Consider the following 27,734-nt stretch of genomic DNA (forward strand, 5'->3'; position numbering starts at 1 on the left):
ATTTTGTAAGATATGACAGGACAAACATGGGACAGCTGTGAATTGTGACTAATGTCATGTGTACACTGTTTCCCAGAACAGCAATGGGAACGCACTGAATGCAGAGTAAATGGAAGAGTGTTCATAGTCTTACCCTTGAAATCTCTCTGTTCTTTTGCTCTTATACCAAAGAAGAAGCATACAACCAGATATGCCAATTTCACACCTGGTCTACACTGATCCTCACACTTCGTGCTTTTAATGAAGTACAATGACATGATCGTGCGCTATTTTGTGATACTCTGCCCACTGGGGGGTAGGGTTGCCATATTTCAAAAAGACAACGTTGGGGTAGGAGATACTGATCCGGACCAATGGCCTGATTTCACATGAGGCAGCTTCCTATACTCTTCATGGAGACCTGCACCTGTCAAACTGTTGCTTGTTACACAACTGTTAACATCACAGATACCTGGTTTTCATGGCACAGGAGGCCAAACTTGGGCTTACTGGGACCATGCAAATGTGTGGGCTCCCAGAGAGCAGCTTGTAGCTGCTTTGCTCTTCCACAGCTGAGCTTAGCCAAGGTTTGGCTTAGCATAACATCGAAACCTTGGCTCATGGTTAAGCTTTCTCCTCTCAAACCAAAAGCTGTAGCCAAGGTTTGTTCATAGTTTGGCTTACTGTGTCATGTGAATGAGGCCAGCATCTCTATCAGCACGGAAATCAGTATTAATTCTGCAAAAGTAAGTGTGCTGGAAAAGCCACATGCAAATTATAATTGGGTTCCCTGCAGTACAGGCTGCTGAATTTCTCCTTACAAATAAAAACATTTATCTCAACATGGCCAGGGGTGGGGTGGAGCTGAGAATGAAGGGCTCACCTAGGGCTATAGACAGTGTAATCCTAGGCATATCTACTTAGGGCTTGCCTCCAGGTATGTGCAGGAAGTCTAGCACTGAAACCCTAGCGACATTTTGTGCCAGAAGGGACGTTTCAAGAGGGGACTTCCTGGTTTACATTTGAGACCCTGAACCATCATTGTTACATGAGTTCTAAATGTGAACATAAAAGATAGCTATCTAAAACATCAAAACAGTTTTCTGCATAACTTTATTCTTAGGTCTTTCTTTGCATGCTTCTTTCTGGGAATCAGCGGGTCAGGTTTGTTTGCTTTTTAACTAAACAGTCTTTGGGAAATCAAAACTACTCATTCAAATGTGCTATTCAAAAATATAAGTATGTGACGATCCCTTTTCTTTTGTTTTACTGTCTGAGTAACACTTCAAAATGCCATTTTGTCTTTACGGAATTTTTCACCAGGAAATAAGAGAGGGAGAACCCCAGTGACACTGTTGAATGCTACCATGAACTTTTTACAAACCAAGAATGAGGAAAGCCCCTTGTTAGAAAAGTATTGCTGATATACTACTACTACTACTACTACTATTAATATATTACCCAGAGAGCTCATGGTGGTTCACAGAATAAAATCAAAATATAAAGCCACAAAATATATAATCAAAATTAAAAACAACAACCCAACCCCCCTCCAAAAAACCCCCACTGCTTCCTTCAAACAGGCAGAGACCACTCCCTCTCGTAAAATGGCATTGATCACCTCCCTGGCCCAGCCAGCTGTTCCCTCCCTGTTGGTTTTTAACAGCCAAGAGTGGTAAGGGCCTAGAGTGCAGGTGGTTGCCCTGACTCATCCAAGCCCCTTGTCCACATCCTTAAGCCTTACCAACTGAAACTCATCCAACACAACAGGACTAGACTGTGCTCTGGACACCCCATGAGATTCATCTGCTATAACAGCAGAGTCAAGGTTTTGGTGGATGCGAGCGATTTTGTCCTCGGAATGCTTTGCAGACAAGTCACAGCGAGCTACCGTTGGTTCTGTCACCTCCTTTGGGCCAGCCTGCAAAAGGCCCTGTACAACCCAGCAAAGCTCTGCTGGATGACATAATGAGGATGCAATGGAGGCAGCAAAGTATGCCTTCTTTGCTGCCTTCACTGCCGCTAGGTAGGCTCGATAATGAGCCTTTACCAGTGTTCAGTTGCATTCATTCGGATCTTTCCTCCACTTGTGTTCAAGCCGTCTCCCAGCTTGTTTCTATAAATATAAATATTACTGTATGCAAAACCAATGAATTTTGACTATGCTTCTTCTAGCTTACAGTTTCTCTTAGCTAAATAACACAATATTATGGGGAAATTATTTCAGATACATTACCTGGATATTTGAGTTTATTTAGAGATATACATACTGAGCACAGATGGAGGCACAGCTTTAAGACACCCAACAGACAGCCCACTCCACTGCCCTGCATCTCAAATAGCTCTGATGCAAACAAGGAACGTGCATGTATGCAGTGGCTCCTCTATTCAGATCCATGTAATAATAATAATAATTTATCTATACCCCACCCATTTGGCTAGGTTTCCCCAGCCACTCTGGGTGGCTTCCGACCGAATTAAAATCACAATAGAACATCAAACATTTAAAATTTCCTAAACATTCCTTTGCTGCTTATTAAACTGAATGTGGCAGCCAGTCGGTGTAAGAATGTCCTGTAAGTAGTATTGGTCTTGGGCAGATGTGTGAGCTATCTGTGTTCTCTCTCTCTCTCTCTCTCTCTCTCTCTCTCTCTCTCTCTCTCTCTCTCTCTCACACACACACACACACACACACACACACACACACACAGTAACTACAGCTAACACTACAATAAATCCTTACTTTGCCCAAATAAACACGACCTTCTATCGCCCTATTGCTCTGAATCTGGTGAACATGATGATACAGGAAAATCAACATCCCCGTTGAGCAAGAGAGATTGATGTACCCAGTCGATACGGACACGGGTGTATTTGCATCATTCTGCTCATCTGAACCTCATTAAACCTGCTGGATTTAGATGTGGGCAGAAATGGGCATCTCCATTTAGAGCCACTAGCAGTTGGACCTAGTTAAAGCAGGAGTGGAGCCATTGAGTTGCAGAGTTATTAGAGAGCATTCACCGAGAAAGTCTTTCTACATATTTTTATGGTTTGAACATGGGAAAGCTTTTGCATACTGAACACTGATCTTCAAGACTGCAGATGGACACAGGAAAGAAAGAGCGTAGTGGCCAAATTGCTCATAGGTCATGATTATGAAAAGGGAGACACCACAGCTTGCCTTTCTAGAGTCACTTGGAATGTACACACAAACATCAATATGAGTCATATTTATTTGCTTGACATACATATACAAAATCCAGTTCCCAGGAAAAACAATTTTTGTGTTTGCTAAGAGAGAAAAAACCCACTGATGGTGTCTAAATGCAAAGGGTACTGCTATTGGAAAATATTAGTCATCGATAGAGAGGCCAACTCATTTTAAATAGATTGCTTGACATATTACTTTAAGCAGATGAATAATAGGGAATTCTTGTGTCACCTTTTAAGACATGGAATTTGATATACCAGATTTCGAGATATAGATGTCTTAGTAGACAGAAAAGAGTGAAAAGGCAGGAGAGAAAGAGGCACGTTGGTATGTTACTGTGGAATTCTAGGGGATTGCTTAAAGCAGTTATATAAAACAAAGAACACTGATGACGAGTTATTTCAAGGAGCATGACAGGCGTTGTAAAATTTCCCAGTCTCTTTACACAATAGTCTGTCTCCTGTTCACCCTGCAAATATAGGAACCACCAGTTTAATTTTAGCACAATCACCAATTCCCAACTTTACTTGTGGATTTTCAAAGAAATGGTGAATATAGGCACCAGTCATTCCCTGGTTTTCAATAGGATAGTTTCCCCCACCTCTTCTTTTGACTTTTCAAAAGTGAGATAGCAGGCATCAAACATGTGCCAAGATTCTTTAGAGCTTCTGGTTTCAGGTTTACGTTGTTGCCTGACTTTTAAACACCCTTTATAGCCATGGGGTGATATCCAATTGCAGAGTCCCACATTGCACATCTGACACCCAGGGCTGGATCTAGACACATCAAAGAAGCATTTCAGTTAAACACATTGTAAACTTTGTATGGAAAATCAGGTTGGCAAAAACAGAACTCCACAGCACCATCTGGTGTCACAATGTTATAATGCATATGCAGTACATATAAAATGTGTTTTCTTTACCAATCAAGCTGAGTCCCAGATTTAAAACTGGGCATATCCTTTCTCTCTTTCCCTATCCCACTTCCTTCAAAATCTGCTCTGGAGGGTTGTGGGATCCTTTGTAGTAGAGGTGGGTACAGGAAGGAGAGAAAGAAGGGGAAGTCCTATAGTGTGCATTGCTGTGGTGTTAGATCTTACCCATGGGATGAATCCTGTGCAAGGTTAGTCTGCTGAAATCCCAAACAGATTAATCTATACAGGAATGCTGCCTCATTTTGCATTCCTAAGCATGCATGTACATGGAAGTATGTCTTATTGAAACCAATCAGATTTTTTCTATTTTCAAGAAAATGAAAATAAATAAAAGTACATGCTGTTTTGTATGTGTACTTTTATTTTCCATTGTCTGAAAACAAAAAACAAAAAAAGTCACACACAAAACCCTAAAATAGCAAAATATGTTGTTGCTGTTATACAAGTATACATGCTACATAATCCAAAGTTTCATAAGTGGTGCACACCACAAAATCTTATAAAAGAGTATAAATTTAATATATAAAATTCTCCCAGCAGTAATAACCTTTTGATGATTAGCGTATTCATATTTACTCCTAATCTTTGTGCGATATGTTTGTATCAGGGACCATGCTGAGGAGGGCGGTACTAAGGAAGAAGGGTGGGAGCCACCCCCTCCCCCGATCCTGAATCTTCCCAGGAGCAGGAGGGCAGAATAGATTTGGAACAGTGGTTTGCAGAGGGGCATAGTTCAGAAGGCAGAAGCTGGGAAATCTGGATAAGGAACAGCTAGGAAAAGAAACACTAGAAGAGAGAGAGAGTTAACAGATTCACAGTCTCTGGACAGCATTCACCCACCTCCTCCAAAGACTCCTCAGAAAGTGTTAGAACAGAAAGTGCAGAGGGTACAAACTCAGATTACAAGATGTAAGAGTGATGTAGATTAATAGGGACGGCGGGGGGGGGGGAGTGACCCTTAATTGGGAGCACCGCCATTTCTAGGAGACGTGTTCTTTGTTCTTTCACTGTGATTATTAAAGATTCTAACTGGTAAGACGTTCCTTTCGTTTGATCTTCTTATCTACTGCCACGGGGGGAGGAAGCCAATTCCCTGAAGCCTGACAATTTGTTTGCTTATAGTTCCGTTTCTTCTTTTTACTCTATCCAATGTTTTTCTCAGCTGTTCCAAAAGATAAGATGGAGTCCATTATTCCACATTGGGTGCACACAATCAAAGCTGCTCCTAAAGCAACATAGTCTCTGTTAATATATGTAATAGGGGTCCTGATGCTCCAAGTTTCACATTGGATCTGTGCTTCTTTCTATTTTTTAAGGACTTGTTTATCAGTCCCTCTGTGCTTTGATCTGAGTTTCTGAGTTGCTTCCCATGCTGAAATTAGACTCAAAATAAACATTCTATTGGAGCAAGTTTTTAATACATTGTGGTGTGTGCTTAGTTGCATTATGTGTGTGTGTTCAACACTTTCCCTGGTTTGCTAATATGCCCACATGTTCCAAAGGTTTGGTGAACCCTGTCTTAAAGTAATGTGAAAATATTGTATTGAAAGAGTGTTGATCTGCATAAAAACTGATGGAAGGACTGAGGTGTTCAGGCCCTCTGAAGTCACACCCACCGCCTTCTCACACACAGATTCACACCCTTTGGTTGCAAGACCAAACTATGTTCACTCTGTGGAGCCGCCTGAGAACTTTCCACTAGAAGCTTCACATGAAAGCAGAGTGTGACCTTCCAGGGCACTGCAAGAGGATGGTGAAACTAAGTCATTTTGTATGTCGTAGTTACAATGGTTTTTGGGATATGAAAAATGAAGCTAAGATTAGAGTGGCAGTTTGCATCATTCCTAGCACACGAGGCTCATGTTTTGCATAGAGAGTGTCCTGTGTTCGATCCCTGGCATCTCCTATTGGGTTTATTTATTTGTGGGCAGGGTGGTCCCTCCCCCTACCTGGCCTGATCACCTTGGCAACGCCTCCCCAGGCGGGATTGGGCAACTGGCTGAGGTAGGCGGAGGCCTCCAGGTATCCCACCTGGGGAAGGCGAAGCCAAGCCTGTGTTAATGGTGCTGCATAGGGTCCCAAGGGCTACGCACAACCACGCAAAGGGTGCCCCCATTTAATGTGGGGAGCGGTCATTCTGCCCTAAATAATAAAATTATTATTATTATTATTATTATTATTATTATTATTATTATTATTAATACCCCACCCATCTGGCTGGATTTCCCCAGCCACTCTGGGCGGCTTCCAACAGAATATTAAAATACAAGAGTCTATTAAACATTAAAAGCTTCCCTAAACAGGGCTACCTTCAGATGTCTTCTAAAAGTCTGGTAGTTATTTTTCTCTTTGACATCTGGTGAGAGGGCATTCCACAGGGTGGGTGCCACTACTGAGAAGGCCCTCTGCCTGGTTCCCCATAACTTGGCTTCTCGCAGCAAGGAAACCGCCAGAAGGCCCTTGGCACTGGACCTCAGTGTCTGGGCAGAACAATGGGGGTGGAGACACTCCTTCAGGTATAGTGATCGCAGGGTGGGCTTGCAACATAGAACATAAGTGCCAATACACAACACAATATCTATACAATGTAAAAATCAAAACAGTTATATAAATACAATAAGTACATAATAAAATACAGATTCTCATAGCAGGGACAGCATCCAAAAAATAAAGGAGGAGAAAATCAGCAGCTGGATATCTAAAATACAGAACAGTGCACAAATGCAGGATCTTCTCTCTATCCAAAAGTAGCTCTTAATCCCGGCCACCACAGAAAATGACAGACCCCCCCAGGTCTCACCTGGGAGCCTTCCTGTCATCTCTCAATCTCTCACCTTGTGAGATATTCATCCTGCAAGTCCAATTTGCCTATTTCTGTGCTGTGGCAGCCAGTTAACACAGTCCTGTGTACCAAACTGAATCAAACAGAATGCAGCTTTGTTGCTCCAATCAGGCCATAAACCTACATACTCCCAGAATGGTTTAAGTTTGAGAACCAATTTACCACTGTACTGAGAGCCCCACAACATCCCTTCACCTTCATCAGACAACAAGATTGGCAAATACTTTTGCCGGAGATATGGCAGACCAGGCTATATTGGGTGTAGTAAATCAACTGCAGATTTGTTTGATCAGTAGTTCTGGTGACTCCTGGGCAGAAGGGGTCATGAGGTGGGGAAGAGCTGCTATGTTAGCTTCCTGGCAGGTGGGTTGTTGTTGCTTACCAGGAGAAAAAAGGGAACGAGCAAGGGGGTGAGAAGGACCGCATGGTGCAAACACATGAGCAGGTGCCTCAGATTGGTTCTGTTGTTGTTTGCACCATGCTGACTTCCCCACCATCTCATCCTTCCCCTCTTCTTTCTGGTAAGCAACAGTGACAACACCTGCCGGGAAGTTTGTACAGTGGCTCCTCTCCACTCAATAAACTGCTTCTGCCTCTGGGTTCCTTAACATTCGGTAATGGTGAGAAAGCTTTCCTATGAGATAATTTGCACAGCACTCTTCACTTTCCATTTAGCACCTACCCACCCACACTCTTTTAGGTCACTAACAAACTCAGTCTTTTGGTTATGATTTGCGTATATGCCCTCAGTGTCCTTTGCAAGCAGTTAGGCTTCCTTGCGTCTTGAGATCCACTTTACTGTCAGGCTTGGACTTTGATTGGCAGGCTTTGACACAGGAGAAGAAAGAAACAGAAGGAGGCTGAATGGTAGAACCTGGGTTGGAGGAGGGGGGGACACTTTGGAAGGGGGAGCAGGGAGTCTGGTTCTCCCCTCTGACCTTCCTGTGGAGTAGACAGCCTCAGAGAAGAAGTGGGTATGGGGGTTGATCAGCCAATGAGGGAGCATGAAGGTGGCAAAGACAGAAATGGAGTCTGAATAGGAGGGTGCAGCCTTGTCTCCTGGAACCAGACGCTTCCTTCACAGATAGGAGCAGACCCACCTGCCCTAACAGAGTGCGCTTGAAAGCTTTACATTCTCACAATGCATGAGAGTCTCACCACACTTTGTCTTTAAAAGCTGGTGGGAGAGGAGTTTTTGGGGTACATCTTTGTCTCTTCTGTCCAGTTCTGAACTTCTTGTCCAGTGAATTGTGCCTCCTGAGCACTGTCTGCTCCTGAGCCTGTACCATTACTTGCCTGAGTAAAGATCTCTTATAAATAAATAAGACTCTCTGCTTGCATGTGTTGAGCAGGAACCAGGACACCTTGACAGATTATTAGGGCTTTTTTGGCAGATGATGGGAAAGGAATGACCCAAAACCAGCCATTTTAAAAACTGTTGCATTGCATCCAGTCACCTTGATTTTAATTCAATTATTACATAGTTCATCTACCCCAGCTGCAACAAAACAAGTCTCTCCCATATCAGCCTCTACAGCCACAGCAGGTGCTGTAACCTTCCAACAGTTTGACATCACCCTCAAAGGCTCCATTGTCTCCCAAGACAGACAGATATCAACCAGAACAGAGTTCTAAGTATAGATGTAATGTGATGCCAGGCACATATTTCCTTTGCATGAGCTTTTCTGGAATGCAGCATCATGCTTATTGTACATTTTTATTCTGTGAACCACCCTGAGATCTTATGATGAAGGGGGTGTATAAAGTTTAAAATAAAATAAATATACCATCGGGTATTTCCTTTGCTCTCAGTAGAAAATAATGACATACAGATGGTATTATTTTTCATTCTGAAAATGTTTTTGGAAAAAAAATTAAAAGTATGAAAGAAGATATATTATCTAATATTTTCCTCCTGGAATTCTGTTTCACCAAGTACACAGAAGTTGTCAGTTTGAATTCCAAGTATGCAGTGGCGTAGCGTGGCAAGCCACAGATACAGGGAGAATCTTCCCACAGGGCAGGGTAAAGGGTGGGGTGGGAAATCGAACAGGAAAAGGGGGAATTGAATTATTTAAGGGATTAAAAGAAGGGGGAAATAAAGAAATGTAACCAGACAATGAGAAGATTGCATCACTGTCCTCTAGACAGTCCAAGTGCTCCATGTGATCCGGTGTCCACAGCGAAAGAGAAAGGAACAAGCTGTGGACCTTGCTTAAATAACCTCTGATCCCACCCCTAAAATTGGCAACATCAATTTTACCCCAGTAACTCCATCCACCAATCTGATCCAAGCCCTTGAATCTAACTTGCCTGACAACCATGAGGGTGTCTTGTTTGGCCCCATCCGCAACACGTGCTCTCCTTTAATGAGAACACGCTTTGTCAGCATCTGGGGCAAGGCAAGTAATTTGCGCCCCCTAACCCGTGGATTTTAGCACTCAAGTCTCTTCCGCGCGCCCCCCAGATGTTGCGCCTGGTGCGGACGGCCCCCCCTGCACCCCCCACGCTATGCCACTGCAAGTATGCCAATAAGCAAAGCTTAGGAATTAAAACTGAAACTGCACTGTCATGATCTGCAGAAAATAGTAACATGCTTCCTACGCATGAAACCAACACATCTTATTCCTAAAGAGCATACAGAGGGATGTGGGTGTATTAAAAAATGCTTTAGGATATAAAGAGTAAAATGCAGGAGTGCCAACTTGAAAAAAATATGGGGGGTGCAGGTAAGCCCTGCCCCAATAATTGATCACATTACATGGCTCATGCACACCATTGGAATGGCAATGCCCATCAACTTTGGGGGGGGGATACAGGAGAGTTAGACTGAGGGGGGGAAACTGTGGAGAAAAGTTTGCAGCCCCACAGCCCCAATCTGACATGTCTACATATATGGTTGTCAAAAGCGGGGCATTTTGATCCATATCTTGTTTAGTTGCTTCCTAAATGAATGTAGTATTATGAGAGGATTATTCCACCAGACCAAAGATGCTGAATGACACAGAAGAACTGGGTGTTTTAGAAAACCATGATGCAGGAGAAAAGGTTGCGCGTCATATCAGCGTTCTGTGAATACGAAACTAACATGAAACTGTGGCAATCTCACACGAGGCCAGTTTGATTAATGCTTTCTCTTTCATGAAAACTAGAGCTAGAAATTGTCGCTAATAATATGTTTTTTAATCCAACCACAAAGCAGGAGATAAACAAATGCATAGATTGCGTTATACTAGAAAAATGGAAATGCAAACATGCTGTGTTGGAGGAAATTGTTTGAGTGTTCAGTTCTCACCTTTTGGTCCCATGTGTTCAGACATAGACATCCAGAACTGAGCAGAATGCTTAAGGTTATCATAAACCTTTCTGCTTCTGAGAAACTTCAATGACCTACAAATGTATTCAATGACCTACAGATGTTTATAGAAAGGCACTGTCTCAAACAGCTAGGTGCTGGAGATGTAATGCTGGAAATGCCTTGTTGAGACACATGACAAGGGCATGCGCAGTAATATATTCTTTTTAGTCTCACATTGTTGACACATCAATTTTATATTGGTAAAACCCTTGATATTTGCACGTGTTCATTTATTTTAAAACTATATTCCAAAGGGGATTAAAGGCTGGACAACAAAAGTGGACTTTGTGGGCTATTATGGTAGCTAAGAGATTTATATATATATTGCTACAAGGAGAAATACCCACTGTCTATTACACAGTGTTCTAATGAACTCACCGCCCTGGCTGCATCCAACATATTTCACATATATGTCAATTCTGCGTGGATACCTATTTTGGTATCTGGCAAGCTTATATTAATTTATATGATTCATTTAAGATTCATGAACTTATGGTCCCTGTATCTGCAATGTGAATTGTTCGTTGTTTACTGCTATTAGTAGTATTAACTGTAGATTGTCTTTCTTTCTTTCTTTCTTTCTTTCTTTCTTTCTTTCTTTCTTTCTTTCTTTCTTTCTTTCTTTCTTTCTTTCTTTTAATTTCATTTCCCCCTTTCTCTTCTTCTACTTTACTTGTTAAATTTACAAATAAGAAATATTTTTTAATAAATCATTCAAATAAGAGGCAGCTTTTGGAGTATTCCAATCACCAGTCTTTCAACAGTACTGTATTTATTTTATGTAAGCACTGGAAATTGACCACAGTGGTGCCTTCCAAAACATTTAAGCAAGCCAACCATGTCACAGACCAGAAAACTGTCACACAAGGCAGTGTGTACAAAGGAAAACATTTATCTGCATCAGACTTCAGCTATTGCAATATATTTCCAGAGTACAGCAAACATAAAAATACAACTAAACACATAAAATTGCCAGATAAAAAATTATCCAAGTTGAGATTCAGAGATCAACATAGTGGCCTTTAATGCCAGCTGTTAGAAATTTTGCAGCCTATGAATTTCCAAACAGTTTCCAATCTGTGTACAATAGCTGTTGGGAAAGACTTGGTAAATAGCCTTGAGATCTGCCAAAGTATCACACCTACTTTGATATACATAACCCATAAAAGAGGATAGGTATAATTCAACACATTCCGTTAGATCAAAAATAACGATGGAGAGAAAGAAGTGTGGGACAGGAGCCAGGATAAAAACATTGCACAATGATTATCTAAATTACTATTTATATCCATTCAGAGATAATGTGAAAAATTCAATTCACATTTGTTTTCATATTGGGCAAGACTCCAGCAAATATAGAAAACTGCTTCCTCCCCAGCCCCCATCTAGCCCAGCGTTGTCCACTCTGAGTGGCAGAAGTCTTCCATCACATGTTACATGGTCTTTTAAACTCAATGTAGAACCTGGAATCTTCTGCATGCAAAACAGATGTTCTACCTATGGTCCGTCCATCAATATGGAAAGATTAGTGCACATTTTTTGATTTATGAAGTACTGACTTTCTCTCCCCTGCAGCCTCTGGCCCAGTGGTGGCGAACCTATGGCACGTGTACCATAGAGGGCACTCAGAGCCCTCTCTGTGGGCATGCATGCCTTCGCCCCATCAGGGCTGTAGCTTCCGTGCTGGGGGTGGGGGAGGAGAGGAGGGCTCGCGTGTACCACCCAAAGCCTGCAGCACCAGGGCTTGGTGAGCATCGAGGGGCTGAGCAGGCATTGATCTTTGATGTGCCAGGGCCTCCTGCTAGTCTGCTTTTCCTACTCGGGAGTAAGCTGTCTTGAGTTCAGCAGGGCTTAACTCCCAGGTCAGTAAGCATATAAAGACGGCAACCTAAGAAGGGACTGCTGGGTTTACATGTTCACTGGGCTTTCCCGTGGAAGCCAACAGAGAAATTCATTCTGTGGAGGCTGCGATCAAACAGCAGCCAAAGAAATGGCTAATAATAATAATAATAATATATTATTATTTATACCCCACCCATCTGGCTGGGTTTATTTATTTATTTATATTTGTATGTGCACACACAGACAATCATTATTATCTCATATTAAAAATTGGAAGAGGGTGGCTCTTAGTACAGCCCTCCAGTGTACACTAGTGGCCAGAATTGTGGAACCTTCTCAGGAAAATGTATTTCAGAGGTTTGATGGCTCTTAACACCACTTTGTTTTGGAGTAATAACAGTGCATACCCTGAAACATTTTGTGAATTTAACAAGAGAATAAATTTGTTGTATTTATTTTTCCCAATTTGAACTGTATTTATTTTTCCCCGGTGGTGATTTTCCTGAGTCAAAATGAGAGTACCCCTAAACATTTTTTTTTAGAAAAAAAGTACTAAGTTATACCATGAAAATATATATCAATGAAAATATAATTTAATGAAGGATTATTTATTACAACAGCAGTCATAAAGAAGAAACGTGAAATGCAGAGGAAAATTGAGATATACAGGTTAAATTGCCATGTTGGCACTTTGCGATAAATAAGTGGGTTTTGGGTTGCAGTTTGGGCACTCGGTCTCTAAAAGGTTCGCTATCACTGCTCTGGCCCATAGTTTTTCAAAGCCATGGATCATGGCCAATCGTACTTTTAAGAATATGAATAGAATTTAGGTATTGTTTATAACTATCTTTTAAAACGTTGGGACAAAAAAATAGAAAATGCTAGTGCAGTTGTATATGAAAAAGAAACCCAGTCATTATAGCAATCGAGATTCCATATTTGCTGATTAACAGCACATATTTAAAATCTTAAAATATCAAATCTTAAAATCCAGTCTGAATGATTACTAATGCCATTATAACTGCCATTAATAAAGCAAAATATGCGAGAAAGCTTTGCTATAGACCAGTCATGCATTTATATAATATCATACTCCGAGACTAAAGGGCTTGTCCATCATGCAGCAGAGTTTAGGCATGCTTAAGACCAGTGAAATCAATAGGTTTAAGTGACAGAAATTTCACATTGAAGCTACAGTATTTATGGCCCATGGCTGTTTCAGAGTTTTATTGACTATATCAATTAGCATCTTGAATTGTAAGTAAAAATATTAGAACTTGTGAAGTGAGGTGAAGGCAGCAGTAGTAACAGCGCTCCTCTTGCCACTATGGTCCGCTTTCCTGGTTTATATGAGTGTGCAGACCGAATCCCTTTTCCCCTACCCATGTAATTTTCCACCCCTTTTGATTCTTCATTACACAATAGTCCACCACTGCAAGTATATAAAATACACAATTCCCTTAAGAGACTTTAAAAAGACCACTTTAAGATAGAATATGATAGAGAAGCAGTTTTAATGACACATTCTGAGAGGCAATCCAGTTACCCCCAAGTATAATGCTGTATGTGCTGACATCAAGAAAAAGAATCTGGGAAAGAGAGAACACGTGCTATAAGCAAATCAAATCAAATCCATGCTGAAATATTACTGGAATCAACCACCAATTTTTTTTTAAAAAAAAATTCAGATTCTACAAATGTAAATTTCCTCCCTCACCCACTGCAGAAAAGGTTAGAACACAGACATTTCATGGAAAAATGGAAGAATTGCCTTACTAAATAAAACTCAGCAGTGACCAGCCAGTGGCCTCTGGAAGCTCACAAGCATGACAGCCAGGTGGTGGTCATCCCTTCTTGGTTGTCGCCAGCATCTACTACGCTAGGTCATCTGCCTCTAGATATTACAGAGGTCCCACCTAGCTATCGCATCTCAAATCTATTGACAGATGTTGACATACTTATGCAAAAACTGTCTGCAAAGCACAATTATAGTCTCCCATTCACTTCAGGAGCACTTTGTACTTGCCTGTGGCATTTGTTCCAAACATAACATTTGAAAGGATGCCAGTAGGAGTTTCTCCTAGCCGTCCAAAGTACATATTGACAGCAGAACAGTGCTGTGTTCCCAAAGTCCTGTGATGATAATATTATAATTGTCAGTACATTTAGGATCGCAGCTTCTGAACTACACTGGAGCAGCTTCTAAGCAAACATACGTAGGATTGTACTGCCTGCACTGTGAGTTTGCGAGGGCCTGGAACAGGGTGTGCATTCCGAGGGGAGGGGGCTCGAAAGATGTGGCTGGGAGGGAGACAGTAAGGAGGACTCACAGATAATCAAGCATGCCAGTGGTTTTTTTGGGGGGGGAGAAGAGGACATGGCTGGAGGGGGGTGGGTCAGATGGAGACTTACAGATAAATGTGTTATGTTGCTTGCACTGACCACCTTCCCACCTGTGGTATCATTGTAAGCTGTGCCCAATGGACTGCTGTTGTTGTTACTGAATGCTAGGCTGGTTCATTATAAGACCGTGCTGATCCATTATCTTATTGTGAATAAACAGGCTGATCTAGTCTGTATAATTGAGATGGGTGGGGGGTGTCCCTAACCTCACATGGTTGTGCCCACTTGGGCACTCTGCGCAGCTTCAGTTCTGACCAGAGGGTTGGGGAGTGGGAGACGTTTGCCCTGGTTCATAGAAGTTAACTGTCCTTTACTAGGAAACCTCTCTGCATAGGAGCTGCACTGCATCTGGAGTGGGGTCATTGTCAAGGCAGGAGTTGGGAGCATGTTAGCAATAACTCAAAGTGTGTCTGTGAGCACCGCAACTGTTCCCAGCAGGTCTTGCCCCAATGAGGCAGGTGCAAGGACCGAAGGTCCCCTCCTTCCCTCTGCTCTCTAAGACTCCTTCGCCTTCAGGTCCTTCCCAAGCATTCTAAGGCTTCTTCGACTTGTCTTTCTTTGTCCAGGGAGGAGGAGAGCTGGTCACAGCAAGAGGGGGGCACTGCCTGGCTTCTTCAGCAGCCACCGCCAATCTACCTCTTGGCCTCCCTCCTCTTCAGCTTCCACTCTAATTCTGAGTCTGCCACAGCCTCTTCCTGCTCATTAAACCCTGTTACCTCTTCAGCTTTCAGCACCTCCTCCTCCTGGTCTGCTCTCTCTTCTCCCTCTGACCACTCATAGTCACCCCATCACCAATTCCTTGGTCTGAGCCTTCTTCCCTTGGAGGTTCCCCAGCTGGTACCTCCCACTACTCGTCTGCATTCCATGGCAGTCATGGAGGCAGGCTGGGAATACTCTTGGTGTACCTTTCAGCTCAACAGCCTCCCTTACTGAGCTGGTCTCCAGACTGCCTCCAGTGTGGTTTTGGAAGAACCACCAGGTCCCTTGTCCTGGGTGACTTCAGCGTGTGTGCTGCAAATGCCTCGAGGCCAGCCCAAGATTTCATGGCCTCCATAGCAGCCATGGCACTGTCTCATGCAATATGGTTATCTGGCCAATGCACAGAGCAGGTGTACCCTTGATCTAGTCCTTGCTCTCAGTAGAGAGAGAGGTGGTCTGGATAGAGTGGAGTGCCTTACCATGTTGTTGTGGTGAGACCACTTTCAGGTGAAGTTTGGACTTTTGGTGGCAGTCTTACCTTGTAGCAGTGGGGCACCAATTCAGATGGTCCATCCCCAGAGACCAGTGGAACCTCGTAGGTTCCTCAGTGTTGAACAGGGATAGTCTGGTCATGGTGAAAACAGCCCAGAGCAGAACTATGCAGTGCTCAACAATACAGAAAAATACACACATACATATTTAGAAAAGTGCAAAAAATTTAAAGTGTCAGGAATAATATTTGCAGTTGAAATAGACGATATATTAAACCATGGGGATTTTAGCTGCATCTCCTTAGCAAACATGAAATGAACAGGATATATTGTTTTACAATTAATCACTTGTGCTATTTTTGTCTGGTTAATCCTTATTTGCATTGAGATATATATATGGGGATTTTACATAGTTGGGGAAAACCTTTACGCTTTTCAGAGATGTGTTTTAAAAATCTGAAATTGATTTGCCTACCAGTTGTGGCAGTTTAACAGGAAAAACAACAATTTAATAGGGTTTTCAGAGATTTAAATAATGAAAGGTCATTTTCTCCCTTACAATAAGGACATTTACCTAAAATTTAGGAACTAAAGGAACAAAATACTATGATAAATGAGAAAAGCACCTTTTTGTGTTTCCATCATACTGTAATTAACACAGCACAATCTTTCCTTTCTCCTTTCCTACATTTAAATTTACAAGAAGGAAATTATGTAAAAAGATAGAAGGCAATTCTTTTTCTATTTTTTAAAAAAAACTTTTTATGGGAAGAGGTTGACCTTTTGGTTAATTTGAGTACCATATCCTGCGAAATGAGGAAGGAAGCTGGATGGTATAAATTAGGAGCCAATCAAGGTGATGGGCATTCAGATCTGGCTTTTTGCCTCTTGCAAATTGAGCTGAACCACAAAGGAAATCTGTGAAGGCATGAACTCTCTCAGAGCCTTTACTCTTCTGTCCCTGGTGCTCAACCTCGAGAATGCACAGGGCCATCTCTCCGAAAGCAGCTGTAAGCGTTTTGCAGACATCCTGCCTCACAAACTCCGAGAGTTGCGGGTCACGTTTCATGAGATTAGAGATTATTTTGTGAGTATGATGATCCTTTCTTCCTCTAGCAGCTTCTGTTGCATCCAGAGTTTAGGAAGAGTGGAGGAAAAAGGCTTTGCTTCTTTTTGTATAGTAATTGAAAACACTTAACATAGCTTACTGTGCTATTTGTTTTTCCATGTTTTGTGTTTTTTTAAAAAAATGTTTTCAGTTGACGTGTTTTAAGCAGCTTAAAAAAATATTGTTGTATTGCTTTGTTATTTTTCTGTTTGCCATCCTGGACACTTTTGGGAAGAAAGGTGAGATAGACATTTAATAAAATAAATACCTGCTGATATGTACAAGAGATGCATTGCTTGGGACACAAACCACCAAGAAGTTCTCCTGTGCAAGCCCCAACAAAATGAATGGGATTCAAATAATTTTTTGATGGATTATGCCTTTTATTTCAAATGCTGTCTAATGAAATTATGTGAACAGTTGTGATTGAAACTGACAAGAAAAACTTTTAAGGTTAACTCATTTTCTGATTTGGGAAGGGGAGAAAGCTTGTTAGGAACCGAAATGTTTCTGAGGGGATCTTAGTAACATTTATGTTATTCTATTTTACCATGAATGCCCAGATATTTGGAGAAAGTTGATATGCATGTGTGAAGGACAACAATAACAGATGAAATGTATGAATAGCTGAAACTCTATATCCATTACCCCCTTTTTTTAGACATGCATGAGAGAAGGGTGTTGATTACATTTAAGTGTATGTTGCTTTCACTGGTGTATTTCTGAGCTTTTAGACAGCCATACATTTGAAATCTGAATTTAATCATTCACAAAAGTTTAGGCATATACAAAGGTTAGGCATATACTATAATATATATATATCCTGTGCAATTAAAAGCTTGCTGTAACAATATTTGTCATAGCTATTATCTATCAGTGGATGCAGTAGAGAGGGAAGACCCTCAGATAAGAAGTTGCATCAAATCTGAATGCTCAGACGTAAAAGAAAATGGGCGATACTAGATGCTCTAAACTCTTTGCTGATAAGTGGGGTCAAACTTACCTGAGTCTTCTTCATTGCATACTCTTACAGCAAGCCAGAGATGATGAGCTAGAGATCATGTTGTTAAAAGAGGATCTACTGGAAGATTTCAAGGTGAGATTTCAATTGTCTTCACGCTATTTGGAAATAAGTCCGTGCTGATCTATGGGCTCATGGAAAGATGTTACTTGGCAGAAATAAACTATGAGACCAGTGTTTTAGACATCATGTCAGGCAGGAGGGTCTTATATCATAAACCGTCCTGTGAGCTTCAGATGAAGGGTTGTATAGAAATAACAACAACAACAATTCACAATAATGTGAATCTGCCAGTGTATGTGTGTTGAGAGCTAGAAGATGCTGTTTTGAAAGGCATGTTATTATATGCATTTGTGTTCTAAGTCTGTACTGTTAAAATCCTTGACTGCACCTTATCTCCCTTAACTCCCACTTTCCATTTCCACATACAGTACTTACTTGTGAGGAACTTGTAGGGGAAATTGCAACAGTGCCAACCCTATACCAGTCAGCATTACTGTATAATATTTAGGATGTTAGAAGCAGTATTCAGTGTACCTTTGCCTGAAAAAACAGTTCTGAACAAAATATCCCAAGAAGTCATTCCCTTTCAAAAGTGTTGAGGTTACATGGGGCTTTGTTCAGTTAATGCATAGTATGATCTAATGAATAGACAATAGAAGCAAGAAATATCTACTAGGACTGGCCAAAGTCCAGCATAACTCAGGGGAGTTATTCTCTCACTTATAGCAGCACTTCTTCTTTTGATCTTAAAGAGCAGGGGAGTTCAGGTCTCTTGTCAACTGGGAGTAATCAAGCAATCAGGAGCTAACTGAGGCTTTCTCTGTGTTGTTATATTTTTAGGAATAATAGGAGTTTTAAGGATGTTATAGTTAATTTACATGTGTCGATATTTTTTTTTTATTGCCATGCGCTATGATGGAGCAATGGAAAGACGTTATAGAAAATTTACTGAAATAAATAAGTTGGCAGTCTATGGAGTCACAATTTTTATTTGTATTATTATTTTATTATTTTTTGCATCAGTTTCCAAGTATGTCACGTGCGTATTTGGGGAGGGTTTAACTTGGCTTATTAAGTAGCACAAAGAAACTCTGAAGTAAGAAAAAAACATTGTTTACAGCGACAGAATTGTCATATGTGCACATCGTAATCCATGGAACAAAAGTCATAATGAGCCATCTTATTTCTGAAATGCCTTATTCATGCGCTCTTACCATTATTATTGTCTCCTCTTCCTTTAGGGGTACTTGGGCTGTCAGTCAGTGGCAGAAATGATACAGTTTTATCTGGAAGTTGTTTTGCCCAACGTAACCACTGGCAGCGCCATTCAGCGGACTGTAGATTTTCTTGGAGAGAGGCTGCTGGATCTGAGACAGACAATCAAGCGCTGTGTAAGTCGGCCTGTTTCCTTTCCTAGGCCACCTGCCATGCTCCCAATCAAACTGCAGTTTTCTGCCTCTGTAGAACTGTTCAAGAGGAGTGAAATATGGCGTCTAAGGGACACAGGTGGCGCTGTGGGTTAAAGCCTCAGCGCCTAGGACTTGCTGATCGAAAGGTCGGCGGTTCGAATCCCTGCTGCGGGGTGCGCTCCCGCTGCTCGGTCCCAGCGCCTGCCAACCTAGCAGTTCGAAAGCGCCTCCGGGTGCAAGTAGATAAATAGGGACCGCTTACCAGCGGGAAGGTAAACGGCGTTTCCGTGTGCAGCTCTGGCTCGCCAGAGCAGCGATGTCACACTGGCCATGTGACCCGGAAGTGTCTTCGGACAGCGCTGGCCCCTGGCCTCTTAAGTGAGATGGGCGCACAACCCCAGAGTCTGTCAAGACTGGCCCGTACGGGCAGGGGTACCTTTACCTTTACCTTTTATGGTGCTTAGACCCTAGAAACAAACAGCATGTTCATTACGCAAAGTTAGTGCTCTACAAAATGGGACTACATTCTAAAGTGCAATATATTATTTTGAAAGATAAGAGAATAGTTTCCACTTCTATTTGTAAAAAGTGTTGTGGGGACAGAAAATATAGGACAGAACATGGGTCTCCATCCCTGAGCAGTGGTCCTGCTAGCTAGGGAAAGTGGGAGACCCAAGTTTGGGAAACTCTGTATTAGAGATTTTAAAAATGAAGGCATTGCCAAGGTGCCTTCACCATTTCTTCAGGTGTCAGAGTCAGTGTTATGTATATTCTGGGCTACAAAAAAGATAAAAATGTCTCCTCCCAGGTAATCACAATTTTGTCCCAAGAAAAATTATGCATCGTAAGCATACGATGTGCATAACTTTGCTTATTTTGCCAAATTAAGCTTGTTTCTGCTATTTAAGCAAATGCATAAAGTCATTCACAGCATGTCAGATACTAGAAATCCAGCACAGTCTGTCCTCTGGATTTAAAGTTTCACTATGCATGACTTACACCGTTTCAAACAGATCTTCACAACCTTCAGGTCTAGAAGCTAAATTAAATTCAAGATTCTTTCTGTACTCAATTCTGCACCCAGTAACAATTTCTGCACACAACTGTAGGATGCATGTGGTCTTTGACATAGCTGTATTCATTAAGCACAGTGTTGTAGTTTCTTCAGGAATGAGGTTACCTTCTCTATAATGGTGACCTCATAAACAGATTAATAAAGCACAGAGATAGATTATTATGTATGGGATTGCACAAACTGACTATTTTATCATACAGCCTGATGTTAAGTGCTGATGTCTTCTTTCATAAACCTTACGTAAAATTCTTACCTAATAGCTGCTGCTTCTACAAAGGCACAGCTACAGATGACAGAGCTATTCAGTGCCACATCCTAACATTACTTTGCTGTGGTGTCCTCACTGTGTCATCTGGTCACAGTATGACTCAGAAAACAAGCACGCAAGGCCACAAGGAAACCCTCTGTGCTTAGCAGAGTTGCAAGAGGAAACTCTCCTCTCAAAGCTCTTTTCTAGGACTAAGGGGTATTCATGAACTTACTCATCAGAGTTGGGCTGGACCTTTGCCAAGTATAGAGTTGTAGGGAAAGGCATTTGCACTGAAACAAAGCAGAAGTTACCCTCTTCAATCTTCCGTGGTGCTTGGCTTTGGATTGTGGTGCACATCCCCACCAGGCCAAAGATGTATCCAACTTGTTCCGTGTTGCCTGGATGAGCATCCCCAGTGGAACACATCTGTATCCCTTGCATAGACAGCAGCTGATTGCATGGGTGGCTCTTCTTTGCACTGATGGCTCTTCCTTGCTGAATGAGGCCAATGCACAGTGGAGCTCTTAGGATTTTCAAGGATAACCAGAAGAAAGCCACTGAATTCACGATTCTTCTGCTTCCTCTTTTCAGCATAGGTTCTTCATCTGTGAAAAGGAGAGCAAAACAATAAGGAACATCAAAGAAACCTATGAAAAGGTAGGTTCCTATATCACATGGCTAAACACCCTTGTTTAGAGGCTTTGCACAGTACATCAAAGAGCCAAAACAATCAGTGTGTGAGAGTCATGCATCCTCTTGCCACTCTTCTGGATTAATACATACACTGTAGATTGGATCTTTCCAAATAACTCTATGGCTTGCCAGTTTAAAAACATTTAAAACTTGAGAAAACTAGCACTGTCAAGTGGAAGTTAAGGAGCGGGAGCAAGCTCACTTCATGGTGCAGGGAATGCAACTTTGTATTTGCACCCAGGCTTTTAGGTGTTCTTCTGGGCATCCAATGTACACCCTTGGGCAGGTTGCCACTGGCTACAATAAACACACACATAAACCAGTTGTAGGTGGTACTTAATGTTTTATTTTCCAACTCAATCAGCGAAGCTGAAAATACTATATTCTACTGTCTGGAGTGAGCATTCAGTTTCAAACAACTTTCTTTCATTTTCTGTATCATCCAAGTAATGTCCAAGTGATGCCTATGCTGTGTACTGTTACAAATGAGGACTTGCTTTCTATTACGTTAAGAATGCTGTTAAAAAGTGTCCTGAAGTCCAATTTGTAGTTTCAAAGCAGCTTCCTTCTGTGACCTACTGGTATATCCTGCACTGATCCAGTAATGTCTGTAAAGAGGAATTGTGTAGGTTGCTTGATTGAGATAGATTCTTCTTACGCTAGCAATTTGTGTTAATTGTCCCAAATGATGCACTCAGAAACCTTTAAATAACAGCGATTTTTCATCTATTACTCCATTTGTTCAAGTGGCATGTTTACTTAGTCTTTGGTTTCCCTGGAGACCCTCTTTTAAAAACGATTATTCTCCTTTGTTCCCTTCTTCAAGCCAGAATGGAATAAAGACAGGGAATTGAAGGCTAGGCTTCACACAATGGTGCAGAGCTGTGATGTCACAGGGAGGGGCTGGCATTCTTGCTCTGTCAGCCCATCGCCTTCCCTGTCACATGCCAAATCTCCAGAGTAGAATAAAGATGATGGGGAAATGCATGCATGTTTATCTTGCAATAACTATTATTCCTTCAGTTTGTAATTAATTATCCCTCCTTTTCCTTTCCAGCTGCAAGGCAAAGGCATCTATAAAGCAATGGGAGAGTTTGACATTTTCATTAACTATATTGAAGAATACCTGGCAATGAAGATGAAAAAATGAATCAGTTTTTTCCACTCAGGACAACTAACTTCTGTAACTGTAACTGGAATATACTTTGCAAAGGTGTTACAAGAAATCAGTATTACACAATACTATATATTTTTAACTTAAACTTATTTATTAACACAGATACCTCAGCTTTTGTCAGTGTTTTATACATTTTTATAAAGGAAAAGCTATAACGTAATTTATTGACCTGTTTTTGCTTCTCCTTCTCCTTTTTACATAGCGTGTTTTTGTCCTTTTAGTTTTCTCTTAGCTTAGGAATGCTCCAAATTCTAGCATTCAAGGAAATGCTTTTTAGGAAGTGAGAAATTGTGAGAAGTAGATTCTAAATGTTTATTATGTTTGAGTCAGCATTTTGGATTTAAATGTGAGCACCATGATCCAAAGACTTCAAACAGGTTGTTAATTTCAGCAAGGGGACTGTCTGCTGTACAATATTAAGTACATCTGAGCATGTCAGTTTCCATTTCAGGTCAGATGTTAACAACTGATAGTTTGAAAGTACAGCCACCAGGCTGCTAGCTGAAACCCGTCATTGGGAACACAACCCACCAGGGCTTAAAGACCCTCACCAGCTCTTGCTCCACATCCAAGCACAATTCAAAGTGTTGGTGCTTACCTTTAAAGCAAGGGTAGCTAACCTGTAGCTTTACAGATGTTTTAGACTACAACTCCTACAGCATGCACAGCAGTCAGAGACAATGGGATTTGGAAGCATTTGGTTTTTTCATCACTGATATATTTTTATTTCTGCTGAATTGCTTTTAATGCTGCCTTTGTTTTGTTTTTAATAATTCATTGTTTTTATTGGACTTTTCACAGTATTTTGATGGCAGTGCCCTTCTGAATGTGATTTTTTCTAAAAAAAAATGAAGGATAGGGTGGGAAGTTTGTAAATAAATAAATAGGTCAAACAAGGACAAACATGCACTGAAATATTTTAAAATTTAATATCATTGCTGTTTGCTCGTGCAAAAATAATACCTGTCTCTGCGAGCACTAGTACATGACTTCTGGTACATTTTATTGCCTATGCTAGCAATGCATCAAATCACAATATGCTCGTGCACTTCTGTGGATCTGGGTTACAGTTGCCTTGACAAATGTGAGACTGTTACTGCCATTGATTTTGCATTTGTTTTTTTAAACAGGAACTAAATGTTTTTCTTCTGCATCAGAATGATTTTTAACCTCAAAGCAGATGATTAAGCATGTTTGCTTTTTGTTATGTAAGCTTATAAGGAAATGTGAAAGCTCTTGTTTACGTCCAACACACTCTGATGTCATTAGGCACCCCATGATGAACAATAAAAATAAAGTAAAACAAAAAACAAAAAATCTCAGCTCCTGACACTTATTCATTCTTAACTTGCTGTTATATGGAAAGCTTAGGAAGAATGAAACTTGGAATAAGAATATGAAAAGGTTGATTTTCCAATCTCATCTTCTGAGTCATTGTTCCTTCTGCTGGGGTTTGCTGGGATGTGATTCACTCAACTGGGCTCTTTGGCTTCTTCCCCTTCTTTTTGCATTGCTATGTTAGCTAAGCTGTCTCCTCCTTGCTGGCTACTCCATCCCACTCAGCACCTTGAGGGTCCTCTGGTTTTTCCAGCTGTAATGTTGCTAACATCACCATGGCTTCCTGCAGTGTTGCAACTGCTACTTATGCAAGAGTTCGGTTCTGGTGGTCCACAGAGAAAGGTGGTGCTGACCTTTAAAGCCCTAAACGGCTTCAGCCCTGTATATCTGAAGGAGCGCCTCCACCCCTATCGTCAAGCCCAGACACTGAGGTCCAACGCCGAGGGCCTTCTGGCAGTTCCCTCACTGCGAGAGGTGAGGTTACAGGGAACCAGGCAGAGGGCCTTTTCAGTAGTTGTGCCCACCCTGCTGCACACCTTCCCAGCAGATGTCAAACAGCTAAACAGCTATGTAATTTTAAAAAGACATCTGAAGGCAGCCCTGTTCAGAGAAGATTTTAGTGTTTGCTGATGTGTTGTATTTTTACTATTTTTTTTTTGTTGGGAGCCACCCAGAGTGGCTGTGGCAACCCAGTCAGATGTGGTTTTTCCCACAAAATTGGTGGCAGCGGAAGAATAAAATAGTGGTGTACAGGTCACTAGTCCGTGAAACGACCGGGGGCTCTGTACGAATGCCACATTGGGGTTTTCAGGAAACAGGTAACCAGGAAAGCTGTGCAATGCAGACAACTGAAGAGATGGTTTGCAGAATGAAAAGACACACACACTAACCCTTGGCAACCTTAAAAGTATGGAAAGCACCAAAAACACAGGCAACATATTCAAACAGTATTAGCAAGAAGAGAAGTCTGAATCACAAGAGTTCATTGTACAAGGGAATCTCCATGTAAATAGTGGTGGGTTTATCTTTAAAATAAAGCTCCCCACCCAAACTTCCCCAAGTTTGAAAATAAACTACAATGCAGTGAAAGTCATATTCTGTTCTTATGCATGAGGAACAACAGCATCAAAAATAACCCAGAAGAAAGGAAGTATAAAGGAGAGGTATAGGTAACTTATATTATTACTGATAGCGCCTGTTGTGTGTCTGTTTTGGCTATTATTCTGAACCAAGTTTAAAAAACAATACTGTATTTCTGGCACCTCTTTATCAGCATACAGAAATAGTGCACAAAGGAAACATTTTAAAATGCATTGATAACAGTTATACATGTGACTCGCAGCACCTACATCAAACTAGAAACAGAGTACTAAGTTTTAACTTCCTTGCCTTGCCTTATCATTTGCTTAAATCTGAAACTTGCTCACATAAGGTTTTCTGTTGCATGTTGTTTTTTATCATCACATTTTCACATAATTTAAATTTAGTTACAGTGGTACCTCGGGTTACATACACTTCAGGTTACATACGCTTCAGGTTACAGACTCCGCAAACCCAGAAATAGTACCTCGGGTTAAGAACTTTGCTTCAGGATGAGAACAGAAATTGCGTGGTGGTGGCACGGCAGCAGCAGGAGGCCCCATTAGCTAAAGTGGTGCTTCAGGTTAAGAACAGTTTCAGGTTAAGAACGGATCTCTGGAATGGAGAGGTACCACTGTATTTGGTTTCTCTGCTGCCTAAACTGTCCTTCAGATTTAGTTATAACACTGACAGCATGAGCATATTTTCATTATCAGTACTCTAATCAGCCTTTCAGTTTGTGTTAAGGTGAGTGGAATTTCCTGATTTTTAAAAATGCATTAGCAGCGTCCGAGGGGAATTGGCAAAATGACAACTTTTTGTGTCTGGATTTTTACTTCTTGGAATATGGCAACCCTACATTACTATGTATGAAATGGGGAATGAAATTCTACTTTGTTTGTAATGATCTGTCTGCAAAATGAGTCCTGCTTTTACAGGACAAAATGTATCCATTGTTCCTGCACTTTATGGAGGAGTTCACGTCTGGCTTATGGAAAGGGATTGTCTATGGGATTGTGGCCCACCAATCCTAGCTGCAGTTTCCTTTTGCTAGGGAAATTGCTGGCTAATTACTCAGAATGGGCAGTCTCCAGTGATCTCTCCTCCAGAAAGGAACTCAAATTTGAGTAATGCTGACACTGGAGCTCCTCACTAGTTGGGAAGATGGAAGGGAGCATAACAAGAACATTGCATTTATTTTCCAGAGATGATTATGTGATCAAAAACTGGAAATAGGTTCAGAAAATATCCCATAGACACACACATTTGGAAAAACCACAACAACAGGATGAGGAGAAGAATAAAAACCCTACAGATAATCTCCAAGTCCTTGAGACAGATAGCATAGCTGATGGTAATGTGATATACTTCCTGTGCCTTTAATACAGAAAAGAGTCACAGGCAGAGACCGCAATATGGGGCCCAGAAGAGGGGATCTATCTATGACAAAAACTACACATAGACAAAATCCAAACTTGCATAATTCTGGAGGCTGTACTTTTCGTGAATAACCCGTGAGCTAGTGTGATATCCAATGTGAATCACTATTACTTTGTCAGAGCTTAGGTTAGCTCTTTCTGGAAGGGCATCCTGGTGAGAAGGATAAAAGTATAGTAGTGTCAGTATTACTCTAAATAGAAAAAGCATTAATAGATAACACAAACTGTGAATAAAGACAACTGGTGACTAACAGGCATCATATGGGTGAGTGACCAGCACAAGAACCAGTGGGTTGTTGATGACAAAAGTTGTTGATGGCCCATCGAAGAGGAATCCTGGGCCTGGGCAGACAGAGGTGCTATGCTGATGGTATATATGCTTGAGGTGAGAGGGAAAGAGTGTATTTCGCAAGTTGTACTTGGAAGAAGAAGGGAGAACAAAGATGGAGATCCATCTTGGGCAGGTTGGCTGAAGGCTAGCTGGGAGAGATGCCTTGCACTTCTGGGGGGACAAGCCCTTCTTGAGATGACAATGCTGTAAGGTCTCTACTCCCTCCATGCAGACTGAAGGGGTAAATTTGTCTCTGCTACATCTTCAATTCTCCAAAGGAGTGCAGACCCTGGATGAGTTCCTGGAACCTCCTGGGAATTTTTCACCACTCGGCAAAGAGTGATGGTGGAGCCCAACTTTTGTAATAGTATTTTGTTGGGGGTTGGTGGTGTTCAAGAGCATACCAGAAATTTAGGTTTGTTCAATTAAAATGCTCTGTTACAACAAACCCATTCTCTAAAACAACTTTTTATGGTTGGGAAAGAGGTGAGGAAATGCACTGAAAAGTGTATGGTTATTAATAAGAAGACTTTATTATCATTATTATCAGCCTTTGCACAGCAAGGCAATTTACAAGCATAATAAAAACAATTAAAAAGTTTTTAAAAACAGTACAAAACAACAACGGAAAACAGGTTTTAAAGCAATGCAAAATGAATTCCCAAAGCAGAGACCTTTTCATCCAGCTGGAAATGCTTATTGAAATTGAAATATTTCTAGTTGTTTCCAGAAAGGGCAGATAGTGGGCATTGTGAACAGGAATGGTGTTCCGAGGAACAAGTAATCCATACTGAAAAGCTCTGCTCCACGTAGAGCTTCTGATATAACCACCACACACGCAAATCAAAATGAATTCAGGATGAAAGTTCATTGTGGTATAACCACCCCTCAGACAAACCAGAATGAATGCTCCTTAAATACCAGACATACTCTAATCTCTGTGCAAGCAGGATAAATGCTCAAAAAACAGTTCATCTAGAGGTGCCCTTTGTCTCACTCACTTAACCACAGAAATGCAATTAGGGACAGTATCATCCCCTGTACTGGA

General features: G+C 41.3%; 1 protein-coding gene across 1 annotated transcript; it reads left to right on the forward strand.

The window, feature by feature from the left end:
- Nucleotides 1-14,990: 14,990 nt before the first annotated feature.
- Nucleotides 14,991-23,783, forward strand: IL10 (interleukin 10). Its single transcript, XM_081916482.1, has 5 exons — nt 14,991-16,849; nt 17,904-17,966; nt 19,136-19,285; nt 21,220-21,285; nt 22,379-23,783. The coding sequence occupies exons 1-5, from the start codon at nt 16,691-16,693 to the stop codon at nt 22,469-22,471; spliced, it is 531 nt and encodes a 176-aa protein (XP_081772608.1). The 5' UTR covers nt 14,991-16,690; the 3' UTR covers nt 22,472-23,783.
- Nucleotides 23,784-27,734: the final 3,951 nt, after the last annotated feature.

This window comes from Podarcis melisellensis (genome assembly GCF_964234715.1).
Source record: "Podarcis melisellensis genome assembly, chromosome: 6".
NCBI classification, from domain to species: domain Eukaryota; kingdom Metazoa; phylum Chordata; class Lepidosauria; order Squamata; family Lacertidae; genus Podarcis; species Podarcis melisellensis.

Excerpts from the sequence above, each read along its gene's own strand:
- IL10 (XM_081916482.1), top strand. The coding sequence starts at position 16,691 with ATGAACTCTCTCAGAGCCTTTACTCTTCTGTCCCTGGTGCTCAACCTC. Across the intron at positions 16,850-17,903 it reads ATGAGATTAGAGATTATTTT|CAAGCCAGAGATGATGAGCT; the intron begins GTGAGTATGATG and ends ATACTCTTACAG. Across the intron at positions 19,286-21,219 it reads GACAGACAATCAAGCGCTGT|CATAGGTTCTTCATCTGTGA; the intron begins GTAAGTCGGCCT and ends TCCTCTTTTCAG.